This window comes from Fundulus heteroclitus, chromosome 20, assembly GCF_011125445.2.
Source record: "Fundulus heteroclitus isolate FHET01 chromosome 20, MU-UCD_Fhet_4.1, whole genome shotgun sequence".
In the NCBI taxonomy this organism is placed as follows: Eukaryota; Metazoa; Chordata; class Actinopteri; order Cyprinodontiformes; family Fundulidae; genus Fundulus; species Fundulus heteroclitus.
Window position 1 is genome coordinate 24,552,849 of NC_046380.1, and position 23,744 is coordinate 24,576,592.

General features: G+C 37.6%; 1 protein-coding gene across 4 annotated transcripts in view; it reads right to left on the minus strand.

The window, feature by feature from the left end:
- erbb3a (erb-b2 receptor tyrosine kinase 3a) overlaps nucleotides 1-23,744 on the minus strand; it is a 53,464-nt gene that overhangs the window by 22,839 nt on the left and 6,881 nt on the right. Inside the window, exons 6-13 of one of the 4 annotated variants that reach the window (XM_036151528.1) lie at nucleotides 23,511-23,629; nucleotides 19,580-19,721; nucleotides 19,297-19,410; nucleotides 18,244-18,355; nucleotides 16,352-16,425; nucleotides 16,162-16,252; nucleotides 15,993-16,007; nucleotides 15,157-15,362 (exon numbers count right to left, since the gene is read on the minus strand). The exons of 1 other annotated variant lie outside the window; for it this stretch is intronic. In XM_036151528.1, the coding sequence (XP_036007421.1) occupies nucleotides 15,157-15,362; nucleotides 15,993-16,007; nucleotides 16,162-16,252; nucleotides 16,352-16,425; nucleotides 18,244-18,355; nucleotides 19,297-19,410; nucleotides 19,580-19,721; nucleotides 23,511-23,629 (873 nt within the window). Of the gene's footprint in view, nucleotides 1-5,641; nucleotides 6,124-15,156; nucleotides 15,363-15,992; nucleotides 16,008-16,161; nucleotides 16,253-16,351; nucleotides 16,426-18,243; nucleotides 18,356-19,296; nucleotides 19,411-19,579; nucleotides 19,722-23,510; nucleotides 23,630-23,744 lie in introns of those variants that run through there. 2 more of the 4 variants (XM_036151530.1, XM_012863752.3) reach the window with 2 other exon arrangements.

Sequence of the window (23,744 nt, forward strand, 5' to 3'; positions counted from 1 at the left end):
AGAAAAGTACAGCTGGCAAAAAAAGTGTTTTCATAATGTCCTGTGGAAAATCTTCTGTATTGACTTTGATACCTGCCATACATCAGGCTCCTTATTTTTCTCCGTCAGGTTCTGCAGCCTGTTTGAAATTATATGGCTTAATGAGCCACTCTACCATAATGCTCTTTATCTTTATCTGAGAGCAGCTCAGCGCTATCAGCGGATGACTGGCCCTGTTGACTCTATATGCTGCTTGAGCTGCTTGAGCTGCCACCTGTGAGCACGTATGTTCGGGAACCTTCCACCTGGTGGAGTAAGCAGAGTATGCATGCAGAACAGGTACAGCCCAGTGCACAGGGGGTCAAACCATTACAAACTTACACAAGACAGAATGTGAAAAACATGGTATGTCCACCTTCTACATAACGTGCAGGCTGCAGCTTGAGGAGGGCTTTGTTTTCTGTTAGAGGAGGACTTCCACTATCAGCAGATAGATGATGGAGGAAACAAGAATGAGGTGGAGGGCACTGAGTCAATATATACAAGCTCACACGAACACAATGACTCCATTCTGCAAGAGTGGAAAGCAGCAGTAGATGTGTTTCCAAATCCTCCTCTGTCCGCAAACACTCTCTGTGTGTTTTCTCATTCTTTAAAGACGCTGCCGTGTGACAGATCCTCAATAAGTTTCCAAAAACCAGATTAGCTCTCTGCTGCATGGCATCACTGTCCCCTGTGCTAACTTGTAACCTGACACACAAATGAAAGCATAGCATGGATCAGGTTATTATTTTTTATTATTCAGCTGTTACCAAGGCTTCAGCTCTGCAAAACAAAAGAGGGAGGGAAGAATAATAGAGGGAGGAGGAGATAAACAAGTTCAATAGAAGCAGAGGAGACGCTGACTGTTGTAAACAGAAACTTGGCACTGCGCACCCAGAGATTACTGCATACCTTGAGAGTGCACGCGCATGCATGTTCAAAAAGGAAAACGTTAACGCATGAACTGGTTCTCTTTATTCTGAACTCTCTTGTTTACTGGCAGAAATAGTGCATAAACAGATTGGAATATCCTTCTTATGTTGCTACTTTAGGTGACTTTACTGAAATTGCTGTGAGTTACCTTCAGATGTTTGCTTTTGGGTGCATCGCTCATTTTGGTCACACTTGTTACAGAATAAAAAAATTCAAAACAAAAATTCAAATTGAAATTTAAAACTAAACAAAAAAATGCAGTCATATTTTATAACTTTGTTCATGATATTAAATTCACTTCCAGCATTAGTCATTAGAAATAAAAGTCATACCCTCTTCCTGATTGCACAATGACACCATTAATACAGGAAGTATTTTAAATTGACAAACATGTAACCTGTTTACTTACAGAGGGATTGCATAATGTGTTTTCTTGATTTTATGTTCAAGAGTGCACCCTCCATATTTATAGCTTTTTACCTTTATTAATTCATTAATTTCATTGTTGTGAGTTATGAGCAGAATTATGTGCAGGTTTAGTCTGCTAGCTGGTTTTGCAATCAAATATTGATTTATCGCACCAACACATCTGCCTTGGCGAGTACTCTTGTCCTTCCCAATTTGAAAAATAATTAAGATAAATGGCCGCTATCTCACAATAAATTTGATGTAATTAAATAAATTTACTTAAACCTAGGTTGGATTTTTCAGATAGCATTTATAGTGATGTTTTGTAATTTAAGATCATTATTTTTTTTCCACACATCTTTTTATGGGAGGCAATAAATGTGCAGCATGCTGTAAATAGAAAGACAATTACATTGGCTTAGGTGTAAAAATTTAATCAACTAGACTTTTATTGACATTTTCTTATAGAGACCAATACATTTAATTTACTTGAATTGTATTTTTTGTTCTCTTCCCTGTCGCGTCAGGTTTATTCTCCAGAAAAACAAGAAGTCACGAAGTTGCTGCACAGGAACTGTGAGGGATTTTAACATGTTTTTTTTTCTTCTTAAAGTCAGGTTTAAAGAAATACTGGTAGGCAAATTATATAAAAGTTTGAAGTTTACTAACATTTTTATGTTAAATTATGTTGCTGTATAATAATGATTAATTTATTTAAAAAAAATTCCTGACATGTTTAACAGAATAGGTAATAAATGTGAAGTGCTCTGTAAAACAAAAGTTTTTACAGTGACTAGATTCTTGCTGTCTTAATCTGAAAACCAACGGATTGGATCTTACTTGAAAGACATGTTTTCTTTGCCTTCCGATTTTGAAGAGAAGCTAAAAAAAAAACAGGCATCTATCATTGTAGGAAAACAAGAAGTCACGGATTACCAAATAAAACTTGCTGGACTATCTCCTCAAGTTAAACAAGTATACATGTACAAGAAAATGTTTCAACACAATGCTTCTAATATGGATTGTTAGGTGTTTCACTGTTGTAGCATCTATTTAAAAAATATTTCTACACGTACATTTTTTAATATTAATGAATACATTTACCTAAAGGTGAAATCTTTAACATTTTTGCGGATCAACAGCGGTTGTACTGCAACAAAACATAAATGCAACCCAAAGCTTTTTGCACATCTTTAAGTAGGGTGCTAAATATGGGGGGTGCTGTAAAAAGAACATTTTATATTGCCTTATCCAGTGTGTTTCAACCCTGGTCTACAAGGCACACTGCCCTGCATGTTTTAGATGTCTCCCTGATTCAGCACATCTGATTTCAACTGATGGCTGATCAACAGGCTTTTGCTGAACTGCAAATCATCTAAATCAGTGTCAAAGCAGAGAGACATCTGAAACATGCAGGACAGCGAGCGTTGTGGACCACGGTTGAAAAACACCCATCTAATCAGCAAGGCTGGGGTTTGTTGTTGCCATTTTAAGACTTTTGAAGATCCGCACAGATTAGCATTACCTGATCCGCATGTGTTCTCATGTTTCACATTTTTAAGAGAAGCAAAGCTGACTGTAACCTTCTCACATCCCGGGAATAAGTGTCGAATTATCAATAAAAAGTTCATTGACGGCTCAAATTAAAAAGTATGAGAAAATGGTTCAGTAAAATGTATTTTATAGGAACTGTCATCATCTTCAATACTGAGGAATTAGCAATTTTGTAATGAAATAATAGGATGGATGGATAAATACTTCTTTTTGTGGATTTTTTTAAATATTTTTTTTCCCTAAAATTTTTCAGTATAAGATTATGGTACTGCAAAAAGTATGCAATCATTATCAGATGTGGCAATACATTTGATGGGCGGCAATAGATAAAATAAACTGACATTGAATATTTGTGTTAAGATTTGTTTAAAAAAAGTAGAATAAATAAAAAGTAGACTACAAATATTATTATATCCCAAATCACTTTAGAGTTAACCTATTAACTTAAATAATTTTGCTAAAATCCTGAAATAAAAAGGAAAAAAAGAGAAATAACCAACAAATGCTTAAAACAATTCAAGTTACAGTTTAATTTGAATATTTTGAGCTCAAGTTTTCAGCAAGTCAGAAAAATTGTGACTGTCCTCCTTAATTGTGAGCATTTTTTTACACTTGTTAAAAACTTTGGATAAGCTATAATCCATTATTTTGTAATGTTTCCTCCCCGTTACGGAAAAAAAAACAAACAAAAAAAAAAAAACTTTCCAGATCAATTATTAGAAAGTAATACCTTTGCATTCATATTGTGCTTTTAGTGAATCTTGTGGAGTATGAATGTTCACCAGCGGCTCTGTCACCTGAGCAATCCATGACCTCATGTTCACATTGTTTTCTTCACAATCAGAGACACAGTTTAGTCACTGGCAGCCAGGTGGCAAAAACAACTTATGGCCAAAGTTCACACAGTTTCAAATCACAACATCTCTTCCTCCTTTACACTCACCTAAATACTTAAATAACAACATATTTACTCGAGCACTGCACTCCTCTAAACTTTTATGGCATCTCGGAACAATTAACATCTTTCCCTCTCTACAGCTCAGTTATAGCCTTAACTCAGAGCCGGCACAAGTGAACTAAGCCGCTGCGTAGGGTCCGCCAAGCTGTCGAGGTCCTCCTTTAAATGCTTGAATTTAACACAAATCATTGTTGAACAATTCTTGTAATCGTTATTTAGGATGACAATTGTATTAAGTTTGATTTGAGTTTTTCAGTGTAGCTAAATTAATTATTTTTTTTATTATTTCATATTTGATTTTAAGATGAACAAGCAAAGTTATTTGGAAAAAGTACAAAGATACGTTTAATATTTTTCTTGTGTTGGAGCATGGCTCGTTCACTAAGACATTTGAGCAAATGACAACAAATTATCGGTGATTGTTTTTTGAAACTCATCCAATTAAAAATGGCCCCCTTCTCCCAGATTCCACCATATCTGGACTGAGGTGCTGCTCGTGAAGAGGGGCCCAAATCAAATTCTGCTTAAGGCCCCATACAACCTTTGGCCCGCCCTGCCTTTATTCCACTACTGAAAGCCCCTCACTTACTCCCAGTCAGTTACTCAACATTATTCACCGGCATTAAGCTAAATAGCATAATTACATTTTGATGTCAACCTACATTTAAAAGTAAATAGAATCAAAACCAATTAAAGTTTCTGATGGCGTAAAATGTCATGTGTGACATACTTGCTATGAAACAAATGACATTATGCGTATAAAAATCAGAAATATTCACACAAACGTTTTTCTCTATTGGTTGGTTGATTATTTAATTTTATAGCATCTCTAAAAACAGTGAGAGTGAGTCCAAACCAAGACTGTAGTGTACAATCCATCATCTAAAAATGGAAAAAGAAAAAAAGGACGGCACAACTGTAACCCTGCCGAAAACACGACCCTCCATCTGAACAACTTTGAGGACTAATCAGAGAAGAGGCCAAGAGGCCATTGGTAACTCTGGAGAGGCTACAGAGATCCCCCGCTCAGGTGCGAGAAAATGTCAACTGGATAACTACTGGTTGAACTTCTAACAGGAAATATGATTAGAGTTTATGGGGAGATGGAAGAAGCTAGATAATGAGCAATGTAGGATGAAAAAAAAAACAACTTGAGCCTGAAGTGGAGTTTCGCCTTCCAGCAGAACGACCAACATAAAAATACATCCAGAGCTGTGTTGTAACGGTTTAGGAAAAAAATGAATTAATCTGTTGAAATGGTCCAGTCAAAGTCCAGACAGACAGATTGATACATTTTTTTTTTTTTTTTTTTTTTTTTTTGCATTTGTCTCATTTACAACCAGCTTTTACTTAACTAAAAAGTCTGGATAGTTGCTCTACTATTGATTAAAATTAAACAAAGGAGGTTTCAACATTTCTTAGATAACCCTTTCACAATCTGGGACACATACTTTGCCCCGAGTGTGGCTCCTCTGTGGGTAAAAAGGTTGGGCTCTGTCGCCAAACCTTGAAACAATTGAGACAAACATGATAAAGCACACAGAGTCGTGGGAGAGGTGCAGGTGACTCACAGCAAACAAGTTTCATGTTTGCAGAACAGGTTTTTTTTTTTTTTTTTTTTGGAAGCAGCCATTGCGGTTCTAACCCTGTGGAGTCTGCTGTAGTAGTAGTAGTAGTAGTAGTGAGGCTACAGCAGAGTAAATGTGTCTGGTTATCAATAAACAAACTGCTGAGGATGCTTATGTGTGTGTGTGTTTATGGACCCACCTTGCTGTGTGTTAGCGCAGCAGAGCTGGAGAGCGCACGGCAGCAGGACGCAGAGCACCTGCTGCATCTTCCTCATGAGCGCAGTCATCCTCATTCAAATCTCCAGGCTGATGGATTTCAAAAAAACATCACGAGATCAGCAGCAAGGGGGAAAAAATAAATAAATATTCCCCTGTCGCCCGAAGCCGTCCGAGAGGATCTCAATCCGGGACTGTGCATTTAGATGAATAAATTCCTCATCGATTAATTCCCCTTGGTGTCTCCTTTTCCTTCTCTGCTTGGCTTTCAGCAGAGATGAAGGTAAAGAACCTGAAGAAAAATCCCGAGTCGTCAGTTTGACTTGGAGCTGTGAGCTGGAACCTTACAAGCCGGGCGCTCCGGTCTGTCTGAGAGGAATCACCACAGCGCCGTGATTGCAGCCAATCAGCGGCGGGAGCGGCTCTTTCTGCGGCACTGATTTATGTGGGAGGGGCCAGCCGGCAGGCAGCTTAGCCTCCCTGTTACCTGTACCGTAGTCTCTCAGGTAAACTAACCAACTCTTTTAGTCACACTATAATGTGTTAGATGATCAAAAAAATTAAATAATAATAATAATAATAATAATACTTTCCAGTAGTGAAAGTATATACAGGACTGTCTCAGAAAATTAGAATATTGTGATAAAGTTCTTTATTTTCTGTAATGCAATTAAAAAACATGAAATGTCATACATTCTGGATTCATTACAAATCAACTGAAATATCGCAAGCCTTTTATTGTTTTAATATCGCTGATTATGGAGTACAGCTAAGGAAAACCCAAATATCCTATCTCAAAATATAGATAGATATTCACGATAGATAGATATTCACGATAGAATATCGTGAAAAAGTATACTAGTAGGCTATTCAACTAATCACTTGAATCGTCTAATTAATTCGAAACACTGCAGGGTTTCCTGAGCCTTGAAAAACACTCAGCTTGGTTCAGTAAACTAAATCACAAGTATGGTAGTGGTTAAGAGACGACATAAGATTCTCACAGTAACTGGTGTACTGACCATGGCATTACTGTCCTTGATTGGCCTGCCAATTCCCCTGACCTGAACCCCATAGAGAATTTGTGGGGTATTGTGAAGAAGAAGCTGAAAGACACCAGACCCAACAATGCAAATGAGCTAAAGGCCGCTATTGAAGCATCCTGGGCATCCATAACACCTCAGCAATGCCACAGGCTGATTGCCTCCATGCCACGCCGCATTGATGCAGTAATCTGTGCAAAAGGATTCCCAACCAAGTACTAAGTGCATTAATGGACATTTTCAAATCTTTGATTTTGTTTTGCTGTTATAATTTTTTTTTTTACTTGGTCTGAGGAAATATTCTAATATTTTGAGATAGGATTTTTGAGTTTTCTTCAGCTGTACGCCATAATCAGCGATATTAAAACAATAAAAGGCTTGCGATATTTCAGTTGATTTGTAATGAATCCAAAATGTATGACATTTCATGTTTTTTAATTGCATTAGAGAAAATAAAGAACTTTATCACAATATTCTAATTTTCTGAGACAGTATAAAAATTCAGGAAAGAGACCTAGAGAAGTCAGGAGTAAAGTGTGCCTGGGTTGTAACTTTGTTGTTTAAACATGACAATGATCCAAAACATTCATCCTTTCATATTGTTTTCCTCCACATGTCCTGTCTTGTTATTTCTGTCATACCATATGAAGAAACAGATTGCTTACATGTGCCAGGATAACCTTGCCCTCCAAAATGGTATCCTAAATGTATTAAACCAGGGTTGCATCACGCCACACGAGAAAACAGGTTGCATGAAGGAAATAAGAACCTGCATTTGTATGACCTTCAACCTTTCAGGTAATCTTTATGGGTGGGTCGCTTCCAGTTGCTGTGAATCACCTCCAGAAGTCCAAATTGAATGCTGATGACTAACCAGCACAAAGTGAGGACTTGAATCTCATTGAAAACCTGTGGTGAGCTGAAGACACAAGCTCCATGCCAAAATGGGGTGAAACCTGAAAGAATGTGACAGGTTTGCAAAAGAGGAATTCACTGGGATGAATCCGAGAATGGATGAAAACTACAGCAATGTGTGATTTTTGTCATCAACTGTAAATCTAACTGATAATCTGTGGCAAGTATTGCTCGATCTGACCAAGTTTGAACTTTTTTTTTGCAAAGAACAATCGGCAAAGGTTTCAATCTCTGGAGACGCAGAACTGCTAGACAGGAGCAAGCAAGAGCAGCTGGGGTTGTCAGGGAGCAGGCAGCTTTAAACGAACAGGAACAGTGAGGCCAGAGTCTGAGCCTCAGATGCTTGCAGTCAGCCAGTCAAGCTGAAATGGCACAGATGGGGTTCAGCGCAGAAGCTAACAAGAGGACTGAACCCAAAAGCACACCACACCTTTCAGATTTTACTTATCAGAGAAACAGAAAACAGAACACCACAAAGCCAGAGTCTAAGTAAAAGCTTCTTGGGGGGAAAAGTGAAGATGTTCAAAGAGTGTAAATATCTTTAGTAGGCATTTTACATTTATTGTATTTCTTATTTTTTTTTATTTCATAAATGCTAAATGTTGATTTTACTGTAATGGCCTTTTGGCAGTGTCAATCAAAGTCGTCCACAGTGATCGCTGCAAACTCAGGTCTTGTTTGTCTTCTTGTTCCTTGATGCAAAATTAGCTGTATCATTGCAACCAGACGGTGTGAGTCAGCGCCTCTGTCGTCGCATAAAAACATGTGCAAAATGTAAAATGAAATCGGCCTTTCTGACGCTGTCCGCTGCAACAGACAAAACAACAACTAAAATAGCTTTAAATGCTGCTCTCCGATTTGCGTGTTAGTCACTGTTTGCTGGCACGCACCTGGAGACTTTGACCCCTCCACTCCTTTCTGCTGAATTTCTTGAGGTGTAAGATCACTTTATTGCTGCATCATAACATTGCTGCTGCACCGATTTACTGCTGGACTTCGGACTAAGGTTTGTGCAAAACAGGAGCAGCAGATTATTACATTTACTCATAAGACACAATTCTTCCTGCTTTAGATGTGTTTTCTTAGTTTGATTCAAAAAACAAACTCAAGAGTGGACGAGCGGGCGAAACCGCTCTGAAGAAACTGGTTCTGCCTGCACATCCAGTCCCTGTAAGGAACACAAACATTTTCTGTTTTTCCATTTGCTCAAGCTCAATAACATCGAAAAGGTACAGAGGGAAGAAAAACAAAGCTTTGTATTACTTTCCTTTTAGGAGGTAGAAAGGCCGTTCAAGACAAATGGTTAATATATCACTGATAACAGGAAGGGATTATCATTAAATATAACGCTGCTTCGTGTCCCCACAGGTATCTGCAAAAACAATTTTTCCTCTAATCAAATCTGTCCGATACAAAATTATCAATCTTGAAACGTTTTTAATGTGAACACACAGTATTGTGGAAAATTATGTGATGCCAATAAAGGTCCAAGCAGATTTATAAAAAGTTGTGAACATGGTTTCATACTAAAAAAACAACAACCTATGTGCTTAAGATTATTTAATGCATTATAAGACTTGTTCTTGTTTATATAAGCTTTAAATGCTCTTGTGTGTAGTAAAGTTCCCTCTCTGTTGCTGGTTAAAATGCAATTTAAAAGCTGATTATGTTTAGTTTTGGCCTTATCTGCAGCAATTTCCTGTTCAGAGAAAAAAAACCCAATTGACTTAATTTACTTTATCTCTTGCCAAAACGTATTTATCTGCCATTATACTCATATGAACTAGAGTAACATGACATCCCATTCTTGCCATGTGGTTTATTATATTCTCAGCTAATTTTTTGGTAACTATAACAGGTTTTTCACAGAGTTTAGGAGTGTGTTTGTGGAAAGTTTTTCACCTTTTTTTTTTTTACAGATGTGCATTTGTGAGGTCAGGCACTTATGTCTGACAAGAAGGCCTGCCTCACCGTGTGTGCTCTGACTCATCTCAAAGGTGTTCTGTCACGCTAAGGTCATGACTTTAAGCAGGCCATCAAGTTCGTCTGCACTAAACGTGCAGATCCATATCTTTATGGACCTTGGATTGTTGTTCCAGTGATGTTGGAACAGTAAGGTCACATCTCCAAACTGTTCTCACAATGGTGGGAGCATGAAATTGTCCAAAATGTCTCGGTATGTTGCATTGCACCTGATGATGTAAGGACTGGATGCAGCAGTACAGCCATAAAGATCCTTTCCATTAAGCTCTCTGCACACGGTCCCTGAGCTAATCTGAAGGCCGCATGAAGCTTGGAGGCCTGTAGCTGGGTGAGCTCTGCACAGCATGACCCAGCTCTGGGATTTTATGTGGCATATAACTTCATGGCTGATCTGCTGTCATTCCTAGTTACTGGCAATTAGTTAAGATACCATGAACCGATATGGAGGACCAAAACTAACATAAGTTAAAATAAAATCTAATCTAATCTATCTATCTATCTATCTATCTATCTATCTATCTATCTATCTATCTATCTATCTATCTATCTATCTATCTATCTATCTATCTATCTATATATATATATATATATATATATATATATATATATATATATATATATATATATATATATATATATATATATATATATATATATAGGCTGTTGTATATATTAGGTTTTGCTTCTTTATACTTGCGTTTTCATCAAATGTAATTTGCTGTTGGCAGGTGTGGAGCCAGTTCTCCTGACACAAACTACAGCCTGTGCTGGGAACTCCCATTGGGTTAAAGCTGTGGATCCATTCCGCTCCGTCTTCGGCTCTATCACATTTGTTGTGATATGATCACACCGAATGTAGATGCAGGCTTTTATCCTTGCTGTTTAGAGAGCTTGTCTAGGACAATAATATACAGATAGTCGCTTAAGATTAACCTAGAATCCATCAATTAATTTATTTACACTATATTTTAGAGATCATTTTATCAGTTTAGTGTAATGTTTTTATATTGTTTTTATTCAGGGTAATTTTTAACCAACCAGGGACACTGAAGTCTGCATATTTGACATCCACTTCGTAACAAATATTCACTGCTTTGTTCTCTGTTGAATTTACAAATGGAATGAAAAATAAAATATGATCGCCCTCTTCTGGTCAAACCTGTGAGCGAGTTCACTTCCTTTGATAAGTGGCAATCCTACAAATGAGCGGTCCAAGGATGCCTCACTCTTGGCACATCACAGGACTGATGTTCTTTTTTTGGCGAAATTTAGTGAGTTAATTTGAATTTTTCCATTTCCATCAACAATGCTATACGTCAGAATTTGTGTTAATAACGTTGATGGAAACGCTACTATTAATACACAATTATATTCGATTATATTCAAACAAGATGTGTTGGAAAACAACGTTTGGTGACTGACTGATATCCAAATAGGACAACCGCTCCAAGATGACATATATGTATACATATATAGTATATATGTACACACACACACACACACACACTGGGAACTCCCATTGGGTTTTATATATATATATATATATATATATATATATATATATATATATATATGACAGAGAGGGAGAGAGAGAGACAGAGACAGAAAGCGGAGAGAAATATATATATGTGTGTGTGTATGTGTTATGAATATAAAAATCAATTGGTTAAATCTAGTCATTGTGGTCTTCATTATTTCATAAAACCGTGTGAACCTTTTAAGATCTGGTATAGACACAGATTAGCAACAAACCTTTTGGGGGAGTATTAAGGAGATAAAATTACTAGTATGAGAAAAAAGTCATAGGAGAATAAAGTAAAAAAAAGACAAAGGTGGTAATATTATGAAAAACACGTAATATTATGACAATTAAGGGGGAATATTTCCAGAATAGTCACAGTTTGCAAAACTATCTTAGTCCTGGAGTAATAGGGCCAGGTTAAATACTTATAAATATTTTTATTCTTTACGAGAATAAAGTCAGGAAAATGAAGCCAAAAGGATACAAAAATAAACACGTAATATTACAAAAATAAAAATATTACGAATATATAGTATATTCTGGGATCAAAGTCCCTCTGATACTGTTTAAGTGACTGAGTCTAACTGCAGATTTGCTACATTTAACATGACAGATGCTCTGACGCATTCGCAGCAAAGGTAGAACCCGCCCAACGAGGCTTATATAATGTCTATGCTTCTCATTGCCTGCTGGAGCGAATCGCCGCCATCTTGGATGGGTCTCTCCTACTCAAGGCTGGCATAGGTGCCAACGGGAGCAAACACTGAGGGGGCAACTTTACCCGAATTTTCTGCAGCTGACGGTCACAATAAGCGTTGATAACTACTGAAAGTAGATTACACGGTGCAGATCACCATTTTGGGCTGAGACTGGGTCTCAACATTAGCTTTTACTTGGTGAGAAATCCAGTAGATGGACCAAAATTTTAAGCTTATTCATTTGTTATCATTATATTTCACAAACTAAGTTGCAAGAAGCTATGAAAAACAGTTATATTTCAAGGGTCTTAAGCTGCAGCCCTATTTGCAAGCAGGGTAGTGTAAGACACTGAAATGACCTAGAAATTTTAAATAACAAATTTCTAGGCCTAAAAAAAACTAAACTAAACTAAAAAAATATGTGCATGCACGACACTCAAAAATATGAAGAATTTGTAATTGGTGTGTAGCAAAGACTCAGGATTCTACATGTGAGAGAGTGAAATAAATATAAATGGACAATCCAACTTGTTTCTTTATTAAAATATAACATGTATTAATATATACATTTAATCCTTTGTAATACCACATATATCTTTGTTTAAGGGCATACAACAAAAGTATTTCAGAATGGAAGCACATATTTATTTACATATTTAACAACATGCCATACTACATGTCTGTCTGCTAAATAGCATAAAACAAAGTATTTCAGAATGAAATCACGTAGTTATACATCAATATGCCATATGTCGGTTAAAGAGCATACATTTATGAAATATGCTGTTGAAACAACGTGTTTCAGCATTAAAACATGTTTTTTCATGTGTGACAGCATCCTGTATCATAACCACATTCTCTGTCGTTTGTAACAAACCAAACCGTTTGAAAATCGGATAAAACAAATTCAGGGAGTTATGATTCATTTTAGTTGGGCAAACAGCTTCCGCAGTACAAATAAATGCATTGGGGTCGCGAAATAGTGGCCGCACTGAAACGTCAGCTCCAATAGGCAGGGCCAGTCCATGGGGCGTCTACCTATATAATGTCTATGCATGTTGCGCGTTGTCCTCCTGTTTCTCTGGAGTGCGGACGAGTGGTAGGATATGGTTACTGCTTCTCCTCATTTCTCTGTTTGACCGCTGTCTTCTTGCCGCTATCCGCTGGACCGGAGTGGTACTGCAGTTTTTCATCACAACGTCTCATATGTCATTGGGTTGTTTTACTTAAATGGTCCCAAGTAGTTGGAAACATGAAAATCCAAAAACTCCAGGCTTTGGTTTACCGGGGTAAACCAAAATCTGGTGCTTTCAATGGAGAAGGGGCTATTATTGACTCTAAATGTGATGTTTCTGAAGACTTACCCAGTTCCGAACATAAAGTCTGGCACACATGTCCTGCCCCGGCTGTTCTTACAGGAAACACATTGATCAGGACCTGGACCCCAGCAGCCATCAGAGGAGCACAAGGGGTCACAGACAAGGCCCGCTTTAACTGCACAAAGGAGAAGAAACAGAAATCAGTCTATCTGCTGGTCTATCATACAGACAAAGGGCTGAGGTACCACATGAGTACACTTGAAATTATATCAGTTGGTCTAAACACAAAACTAAAAAATACATTTTGCAACAGAGATTAAAGTGTTGCAAACCACTGGCTGATAAATTACTTGCTACTTTAGAAATGAAGTAATCTTTTGCTTGATGAATTATGTCCAAAAATTCCAGTTGTTGTATAACTTAAACACTTAATAGTTTCAGTCAAAAGGAATTTTATTTAGCTTTAAGTGATTTATGTTGCTTTGAGCCTGTGCTCCAGTCTGCGAGGGTCTGCCGCTCTCCTTTGCTCCAATCTTTGCTCCGGAGTCCTGCGAGGAGGGGATTTAGGGGGTCCAGGGGGATCTGCCACCCAGGGCCTCTTCGAGACGGCTAGCATCCAGGGCCCCATGGTTATTATAAGATCCCCAGGTTACTTGAAGAGTTCCTGCATCCACACCTTCTGCTCGACAGCCAACTTTCTGGTTGTCTGCGTAGGCTGTCGTTATCAGAGGTGCTGTGGGGGCTGCTTCTGAGGCTCCTGGTCTCAAAGTTTTTGGGTGCATCTGAGGCCAAGCGGCAGGTACCGTCTGAGGCCAAGCACCATGCCTGTTTCAGGGGTGCTTATCTGAACCTGTCATGATTTGTTTTTTTTTTTTATTTTACTTTTGGACTTTTCTAGACTTTTCCTGCTAGCCTGTTCACCTCTCAGCCACCAGCTACTATCCAATCAGCTCAGTCCACCTTCAGCCACCACCCTTCTCTAGATCAGCTCCACCTGTTGCCACTAATTAGTTTCAACTTTGGTCACCTGCTTACTTATACCTGTCTCAGCCTACTCATCTGTGCCAGATTATTACAAGCCATCGGTGAGTCTAATCCAGAGTCCTGAATCTTGTCTGCCTGCTTGCCTGTTTCCTGACCTGTTTCTGCCTTCTGAGCCTGCCAAGCCCGTCGGACCTGATTATTGTGCTGTCTGGATTTCTGACCTGCTTCTGTGCTCTGACTCTGCCCTTTGGTATTCTGCTTTGGACTGTTTCTGGATTTCTGATCACCTGTCAGTCCCATGAGTAAGATCATTCAAACTGCCCTGATCAAACTTTAATTCAGTTTCAACCTGCAGCAGTTTTCACCTCAATAAACTGTTTTCCTAACTATTTCTGTTTTGTCTGGCTGAATTCTGGGTCCTCGGTTTCAGTTTATTACATCCATGGAAAGCAGGAAGCCCTCCATTCACTGTCCTTGAGCTAATCTGAAGGACACGCATAGTTTGGAGGTCTTAACAATTTAGTCTGCAGAGAGATGATGACCTCTGTTCACTATGTACCTCAGCATCCACTGACTCGACTGATCTGATGCGGCCTACCGCTTCATAGCTAAGTTGCTTTTATTTCCAGCCACCAGTGTTATTCCCAATCAAGGGTGCTACAGGTAATTTTAAAAAGATACGTAGTTATACCCTACAGAATAATACTACTTGATTAAATGTTGACTTATTCAACAATGTTCAGTCTGAGATTTTGCTACTTCAGTAAAAAAGTAATTTGCTCCAAGTCTTTTTACACTTTTCCACCATGGGTGCAATTAGACTAGAAAGGTGCGGTATAGGTGTACAGTATTACCTTTTTTAGATAAAAGTCTGAAAAACTGTTCCATTTTTTTTTTTGTCAAGCAGATTTATTTGAGATAGTATCAGGTTCTCTTTCAAGTTAATATGGATGTACTGATAACATTTGTTTGCAAGCAGGAAGCACAGTGAAGAGTCTACCTTAATAACACTTGCTTTGATCAGTACTACTCACCACATTCCTTCTGTGGCCGGTTTTCCTTGATGGTGGCTTTTTTGGGATGGGAACTGGTGTTCATGATGCGTGTCCAGTTGACAGTGTTGGAGTAGCACAGATTTTCATTTTGAGTGATGTAGATGTTACCGTCATTTATCCTCTTCAGGGAGCGCAACCCAAGGGAGGTCAGAGACTTGATCCTCATTATGAGTAAAGCGTAGCCCCTGAAACAACAAGTGAGGGAGTGAATGCACATTTAGCCTGGAAAAAAAAAGATTAAACTGTACAAATGGTTTAATTTAGAAAGACTTGCTTTGGATTCTGTGGATTATCTCTATTCAGGTTTTGCCATTTCATTAGATAATACAGAGATAAAAGAGTCTTAAGTTTTGAGTTTATTTTCTGAACTTTGTCATCACATCAAAGACAAAACAGAAATGTTTTTTTTCCTCAATGTTTCCTATATGTTTAGTTTACTTCTTGTTATTTTTGCTCCTTGAGAAGAAATTATACTATTCATCAGACAAGGCAAAATCTGGGAGATGTCAAAAGGCAGAGGAAAGTGGAATAAAACAGAAACGAATTTAGTATAAACTTAAAGCATAAATAAGAATCAGAAAAGATGCAGTGGCATTTGAATCTCTAAAAATTAACAATCAAGTAAAACAAATTAAATTTTCCTTTGCTAAAACCTGACACCACCATTATAATATAACAATTTTAGCACAGGTACCACAAGAAGAAAAAGCACAGGAAGACCATGCTTCTGTAGTGTCCACCACCAGTCCATTCTGCCAAGGCCAGAATGGATGAACAGAAACCCACATCGAAATTAAGCTTTGAGTTTATCATACCTTTTAGAGTTTATTCTACAAAAAAGTAAAAAACACCACATGACAAGAAAGTAAAAAAAGAAAAACAGTTCAATGTCGGTCAAGGTTTATTGCGTTTGCAATCAAAAACACAACACAACGAGATATGCCTCAGTGGTTACAGAGAAACAATACAGGAAGACTTACTCACTTGTAAAGCGTTCTGCCTTGTATTGTTCGAAGGTTGGAAAAGACTGACAGGTCAGACAGGCTTTCAGGCCATGACTGGATAGTGAGAAAGCCTGAAAATGGAGGTGTTGTTTTTCAGGGCCTTTCATCACACTGCAACTGCCACCACAGTGGCATAACATCACACATCCTTGTGTAGTTTAGAAACTCACCTGTAATCTCCTCCACTGTGTTAAAGACTTTCAGTTTTTCTGGATCGAGGGCTGGAATCCGATTATATTCATCACTTTGAGGAAAAAAAAAAGAAGAAAAAGAATTCATGATCTAATGCAAAACAGACTGACGCTCTGAGAAAAATGCTAAATGATAGGCTAAATATAGTGAAAACCTGAGTGGAAGGCAATGATGTAACTAAAGGTTCCCAAAAGGGTGCAGCTCATGAGTGGAATAAACTTCTTAAATAACATCACAAACTTGAACTAAGTGCAGCTCTCTCTTGTCTCATTAAAAAACACTCCTCATGAGTGAATTAAAAATCTAAATTGAATTTTTTCCAGGGGTAAAGCTTATGCAGACAAGGGTTACAATTAACCTCAATGGCATATGAGAAAAAGTTATTTTTTTCTTTGCTTTAGATTTAACCTTGTTGCTGTAAGAATTATGGCATGTCCATCAAAAACAGATGATTGCTGTGTTTGCATGCTCTTTCTTTTTTTCCTGGGCCAAGCCTGCTGCAGGCAGGGAGTGAGACCAGATTTGGCTTCACAGGTAATAGACAGGAGCAGCGTTATGGACCCACACTTTAATACATTTTGTCATTATGTACCTACTTTTGCTTCCTGAGCATTGTTCAGGAACATAGATAAAATACAATATCTCACTAAGTGAGTACATTGCTTACACTTTGTAAGTATTTTATTATGTCTTTTCATGTAACAGCACTGAAAATATGACACAATACAACGTTATCAATGTATAGCTGGAAGAATAGTGTAAATTTGTTGCCCCATCAAACTAACTCAATACACAGCCACTAATGTCTAAACTGCTAGCAACAAAAAATTGTACAGTCATGAGTGAAGATGTTCAAATTGTGCCCAAAGTAGGGCTGGACGATACAGAAAAAAAAGAATATCGATTAAAGTAGAAATCATAATGATTGATATTGATAATTATCAACAAATGAGGGGTGGGGGGATTTCCTTCTCAGACGACAACCATGTAGACCAATTTGATGCAGTGTGTGGCCTGCCTTCGCAAAAGGCATACAACTTTCTAACAACCAGATGAGCCAGACAGGGAGTTAGACACGGGAAGAGTAAAGATGATGCTGAACATTTCAACACAAGAGGTGAAACTGTCTGGATGCATCAACAGATTTTAGACGCATCCAGTATGGATTGCCACACGGCACATTTTGCAATGGATGATGGAGCGTACGCAGTCAGTGTGAAGCTAGCTTAAGAACAATGACACTGAATGTAACATACCTGCGCCTTATTCACATTAACGTGTCACATGCACCAGGGAAGGAAAATGACAGTGACGTTTTCACTTAGGGCTGTAATCACTTTTGTTGCTAGCAGTGTACACGTTTATGGCCGTGTCGAGTTATTTTGATCGGACAGCAAATTTACACTGTTGTGTAAATGTGAATGTGAATTTCTCCAATGTGACATCAATAAAGCCTATCTTATCTTATCTTATCTTATCTTATCTTATCTTATCTTATCTTATCTTATCTTATCTTATCTTATCTTATCTGTTGTCCAAGCTGCACATTGACTACCTTATGTTGTCCTTTTAAAACATATAAGAAAATATTTACAAAAATGGGAGCAGTGTACTAATTTTTGTGAAATGCTTTAATTTAGACTTGTGACAATTTTCCCAGTGGAAATGTTTAAAATGGGATTTCTCTTTATTATAGAGAGACATCAACTACTATAAAGTGGCCGTAGTTAAAAACACAACCTTTATGGGTAGCTTTTTTATCACAACCTAAACCAGGAAAACTGTGAATTGTTGGGAACTTGGTCAACAAGTTTGTTGTCATTATGAACTATGAACATAAAATAGTTATTTTCTTTTCATTTGCTCTTACCCCATTATTCCAATCACCAGAAAGTTTAGACTGCCATGGATTTTAGTGCAGTTTATAAAACTGTCAATGTTATTTGCATCCACGGAGTGGCCAGATTGACTTCCTTTACAAACTGCAAAAAAGAAAAGAAAAGAAAAGAAAAAGTTACATAATTGTTTTAAGCAAAAAAAGGTAATCATATACTATGTAGGTATAATTAACTATGTTTATATCACTGATAACTGCCACAGCAATTAATGGAGAGTATTTCAGTGAATATGAATAATAGTGATCAACAGAGAATTTATAAATAGGCCTACACCAAATACTAACAAATGTTGGCATTTTACCTACACTCATCATATAGGCCTAAGTTACGTTTAGCATAGAAGATGGTGTATGTCAGTTAACATGCTAATATTAATATATTAATTACTCATAGCATGTTAGCTAATTGTAGCGTTGGAACTCTTGTTAGCAAAGCATAGTAGAAATGTACTGTTAGCTCATATGATTAGCCTCATATTCTTGCATATCAGTGAAATCTATCGATAGAAGACCTTAGTACAAGAGATTATGTTAACTAATGATAACCTGGTAATGTTCGCATGTTAGCTAATACTAAGACTTAAACTACCAAATCATTTAAACTGTTGTTAGCATTGCAGATGTTTGTTACTTTTAGCTAGCTAGCCATTAGTAGCTTGTTTTCTTAAACTACAAAGTTAATATATGAATGATACCTAAATTTAGTGTAATGATGATTTTTGCTATTAATAGCAACATGCTAATGCTAACATGTTAAAAAACTCAAGGCTAAATTATCACAAATGTAGGTTCAAGATTTCTAAAGGGCTTTAAAGTTCAAAGCTAATGCATTTTGGGCCAAATATGGGAACAAAATTATGCTGAAGACACAATCAAAATTTCTTAATGATTTTGCAAAGTTATGATTAAAAATACTATAGTATAAATTTTATTCACATTATTTAAGAGTAGCTAAGTCTTAATATCCAGTTTATACTGTTCAAACATAACAGTGAAGCAGATTTTTAATTGTAAAGCATTGGTTACCTTTCGGGCAGAGACCTTTACAGGGTTCACATCGTTTTACTCCATTTCTTTTCACCTCAGTTTTATCTGCTGGGCAGTTGCTGACACATGAGCTGTCATCCACCACAAAATGTTCTGTTCAGAAACAGAAAATGACATTAATGGACATTTTGCACTGTCAGAGATGTAGCTTGAAAATGTGAAAAATACTTTCAGTAGTTTAACAATCTTTATGATTGTCAGGCATAAAGAAGGCTGTCTAAACCAAGTGTGTGAGAATAAAGCAACATGTGTAGGGACTCACTCGGACAATGGGCCACACAGATAGAGCCGTACTGGTACTTGGCATTGGGATTGCGCTCCATTTTGAATGTATGCTCATTGTAGATCAGAGTCTGAGGACACTGGGGCACGCATGAGCCCGAGTTGTTGAAGTTCTTGCAAGCCTGTAAAACAAAGCATCAAGCACAATCATGATAAAAAAAAAAAAAAAACCTAGCAAAGGTTATGAATTTTTACGTTGTTCCTGCCCCTTCACACACTTTTGCCATGTGAAGGCTTAATTTTAAACAGAACTTAAAATATGCAATAATTAATTTCAATAAACATGTTTAGATATTTGTTCTTTATAAAGCTTACAGATCAAGGGTGACAATCACCTCCCTTTTGTGTTTATCTCAGCTGAATTGGGAGCACTGTTATTCAGCAATAAGCCAAAGACATTTCTATGGAAGTAATAAACTTGCATTCTGTAATTACTGGGAATGCAGTAGGCATTCACAGTTATTGAGATCCTCTTTCGCCTTTTTACTGTTTAAAGTTAGATTCGCTTCTCCTCCTACAGTTTTTCTCCGATTTCAACCATTCAACTTTTAAACTATTCAGCTTCTTCTGGAATCGATGGCTATATCTTTTTGTACTTATATCTTTTCAACTTTTTAAAATATTCAGCTTTTCCTGCAAATTTTCAGCTTTTTTTTCTCCCATAGGAAATTAATGTAATTCACTAAAATTCCGTCAATTTCAGCTGCTTTTTGACAGCTTACTGCTTCAGCCTACTTTTAGCTACAAACACCATTCAACTTTTAAAATGTAGTGATATCTTTCAGCTATTATGGTGTATTTCAGCTTTTTCATATCTTTTACCATTTTCATATAGTACATCCTTAAAATAATTTTGGCTTTTCAAGAATTCAGCAAATAACATGCGTTGCTATGGTCGTCAAGGAGGCAGTTATAGAGTGCACACACTAGAAATTCAACAAATTCTTCTTCTCCAAACTACTTCTTCTCACTCGTTAAATTTTCAACCTATCCACATAAATTATACATCAAAACGTAGGAATTTTTGTCTGGATTCAGGAAATGTAACCCTCATTGGTGTAGCATTTATAGATTTTTCGCAAATCACCTCAGAGCGACACAAACCCGAAACCTCCCCCATTCATTTCCTATGGAGCGGTTTTGAAAAATGACGTCTGAAAATCCAAAACATTACACGTTTTCGCATCGTCGCTACTCCTAAACCCTTTAATGTACAGGCATGAGACTTTCACACATTAATGTCCCAACCCTTCTGGCACTCACAAAAAAGGAATTTTTTTGATAACTGTTACGGTTTTGCCGCAGGAACAATTTGTTCGGCAGTAGCGAATGTGCAAAATCCTGAAAATGCTTTAGAGCTGTATTTTTCCACATGATCCACTTTTTTACATCGTCGCTGTGCCTACACCGATTTTTGTACAAACATAAAAATGAGCAACATAGTCCTCAAAAGCCTGCTGATACTCACAGTGAAAGAATTATTTTGATATCTCTTATACTTTTTCAGCTAGAGCGATTTGTTCGGGACCGTTTTAGAGGATTTTTGAAATTCCTTAAAAATCCCCTTTATATCATAATTTTTTACGCCTTTATTAAAATATTTCCTGCAAAAACCGATAGGAAGTCTTCTTCCCCTATCCGTTAAGAAATAAACGCAGAAAAAAATTACGTCTCTACCATTTACGGATCAGGAGATATGGAGCGTTGTGCGAAGCAAAGTTCTCCATTATAACCTAATGGGACATATTTTGAGCAAAGTGTCTGCACTTCTGTAGACGGCCCGCTGCAGGTGTGAGTGAGTTTCCATGACGACGGAACTCTGAGGGCCAGAGGGAGAGGCTCCATTGAGATAGAATGTCAACTTTCGATGCTCACCGCAGTTGCTGTGATTAATGTAGGAATCTGAAATTCGCACACTTCCTCTTGACATTTTAAAATTTTCAAGTGACTTTCAGCCATGTGTCAGTTTTCTGACCCATTTTGGATTTCACATGCTTTCCTATTGGGCCTTTGCTTCCAACAGGACCTGGCATGATGCCCAGACACGACCCAATTGGCCAATACAGCACCACCCACCTGTGGGAAATGGCGCTACATGCCATTTTGGTCAAATGTTGAGTTCTGGGCCCAGATGTGGTGAGGCTGAGTTGCTAAAGGAGGCCAATCTGACCCATGAACTTTGGTGACCTTTGGTGACATTAAGTATTGGCACCCCTTTTTGAGGCACTTCCCAGCACAGGATTTGGACCAAACTGACAGAGTACAATCACCCGGTGATACTGAACACAACCATAATAGCGGCTAACGGTTAGCATGTTGCTAATCGGAAGTAGCTCTAGGAAGCTCGGACAAACTTCTGCTTTACAGAGTCTGTACCTCCTTTATACAGAATGCTCCACAATAAGTTTGGGCCTCGTCACGTAAAGCATCTCCAAGTTAGGAGGTGTCAAACATCCAATGCTTTTCAATGGGGGCGAAACCCTTACCTGACTCCGCCAGATGGATTTGCTCCGCATATCCATCTGGAAACCTTCCGTTGAAGTAATTTTGGGAAGGGGCGAAAATACTGGTTAGCTGATTGGCCTATGTTGGTGATAGACGGGCCAAATAAACCAATCAGATCAACGAAGCATATGACGTACTCGTCAACATGCTTCGTCGTCACTCTGTTACGAGCGACGACGAAAACACAACCACAAGCCAAGCTACTCTTGCTGCTGCAGGTAAAGGCTCGTTAGCTCAGCAAAGAAATACTCTAATTCTGATAAAACTTGCTCGATAGCCACGCTAACGCTAGTTTCATCGGCTGAAGCCGCCATGTTCTTTAGACTCAACTGTCGCGCTTCTCGTTGCGTCACACCTCAACCCGCCTCAAAGCCCACGCTGATTGGATGTTCGTTTGGTGAACGGCTCCAAATGTTCTTTAACGAAAAGTAGCCAGACTGATCTGCGAGTGAAACCTTGAAAGCTCGCGAGATCAGGATGGTCTCACGAGGCTAGCGAAACCCCTTATACTCCCTAGAAATGCAGGCCCACACATGGCTACAGTATATTCAAGTTTGAAATTCTACTTCTGCTTTGTTAAACGATTCAGTGTTTAGAATGAGTTAGGAGATGTTTGGTTCCATTCTCTGTTTATTTCTTCTTCTAAACATTCAGCTATTGTTCTTTCATGTTCAAATTCTTCAACTTTTTCAAATTCTTCAATGCTTTTCAGCTATTTTTTCTCTTCTTTAAAGAACTTCTGCATCTTTTGCTTAATCATTCAGCTTACTGCATTCACAGTGCATTTTCACAGGAAATGCAAATTTTCTAGTCATTTATGTTTTTCACCTCTTCAACAAACTCAGTATTTTCAGAACATACAATATACAACATACAAATGACTATATTTTACACACACTAGATAAAAAGGGAGAAAACATGGGGAAAATTTATTTTTTGGTGTAACGTATCAATTACAATACAAAGAAAATTGTAAAGCCTGATGTTTTTCTTTTCTTTTAAAGCAAAGATTTCCTTTTTTAAACATTTAAAAGTTTTCTCACAGTTATCTGTATCAGACTATAAAGGGTTTGTTTACTAAGAATCTCCTCTTAGACTGATTTTAAATAGTGTTGAATATCAGTAATCTCAATTCTTGTTTGCAACTGCCAAAGATCAGTTCAGGGAGGTGTTGGGCAGTAAATCATTATATTATTTTCGTAAAGGTGTACTTTTATCTAGAAACATTTTGAATGAAACGTAGATGTTGAATAAAACATTTTAATAGATTGTAACTTGCCAACTTATAACAGATGAGAAATTAGTATACCTTGTAACAACAGACTATTTTCAAACTGGTCCTCCAAAAAATATGTTGCTAGTTGATTCACCATTCAATAAAAAATTTGTTAAAGCTTTAGACTCACAAAGCAGTCTGTATCCAGGGGTCCCTTGCAGCCGCCAGCACATTCAATGTGGCAACACTCGTTCGGGTTTCTACCGAAGCACCGGCTATTGCACTGAGGTGCACAAATAGTCTTTGTCACTGAAACAGATGAAAGTTTGTTATACTTCCAAAGAAGTGCGTGTAAATCTGAGCACACAAATGCCAGTAAAGTTAATTCAATTGAGTTTGGTTTATTTATTACAATTATACTGTG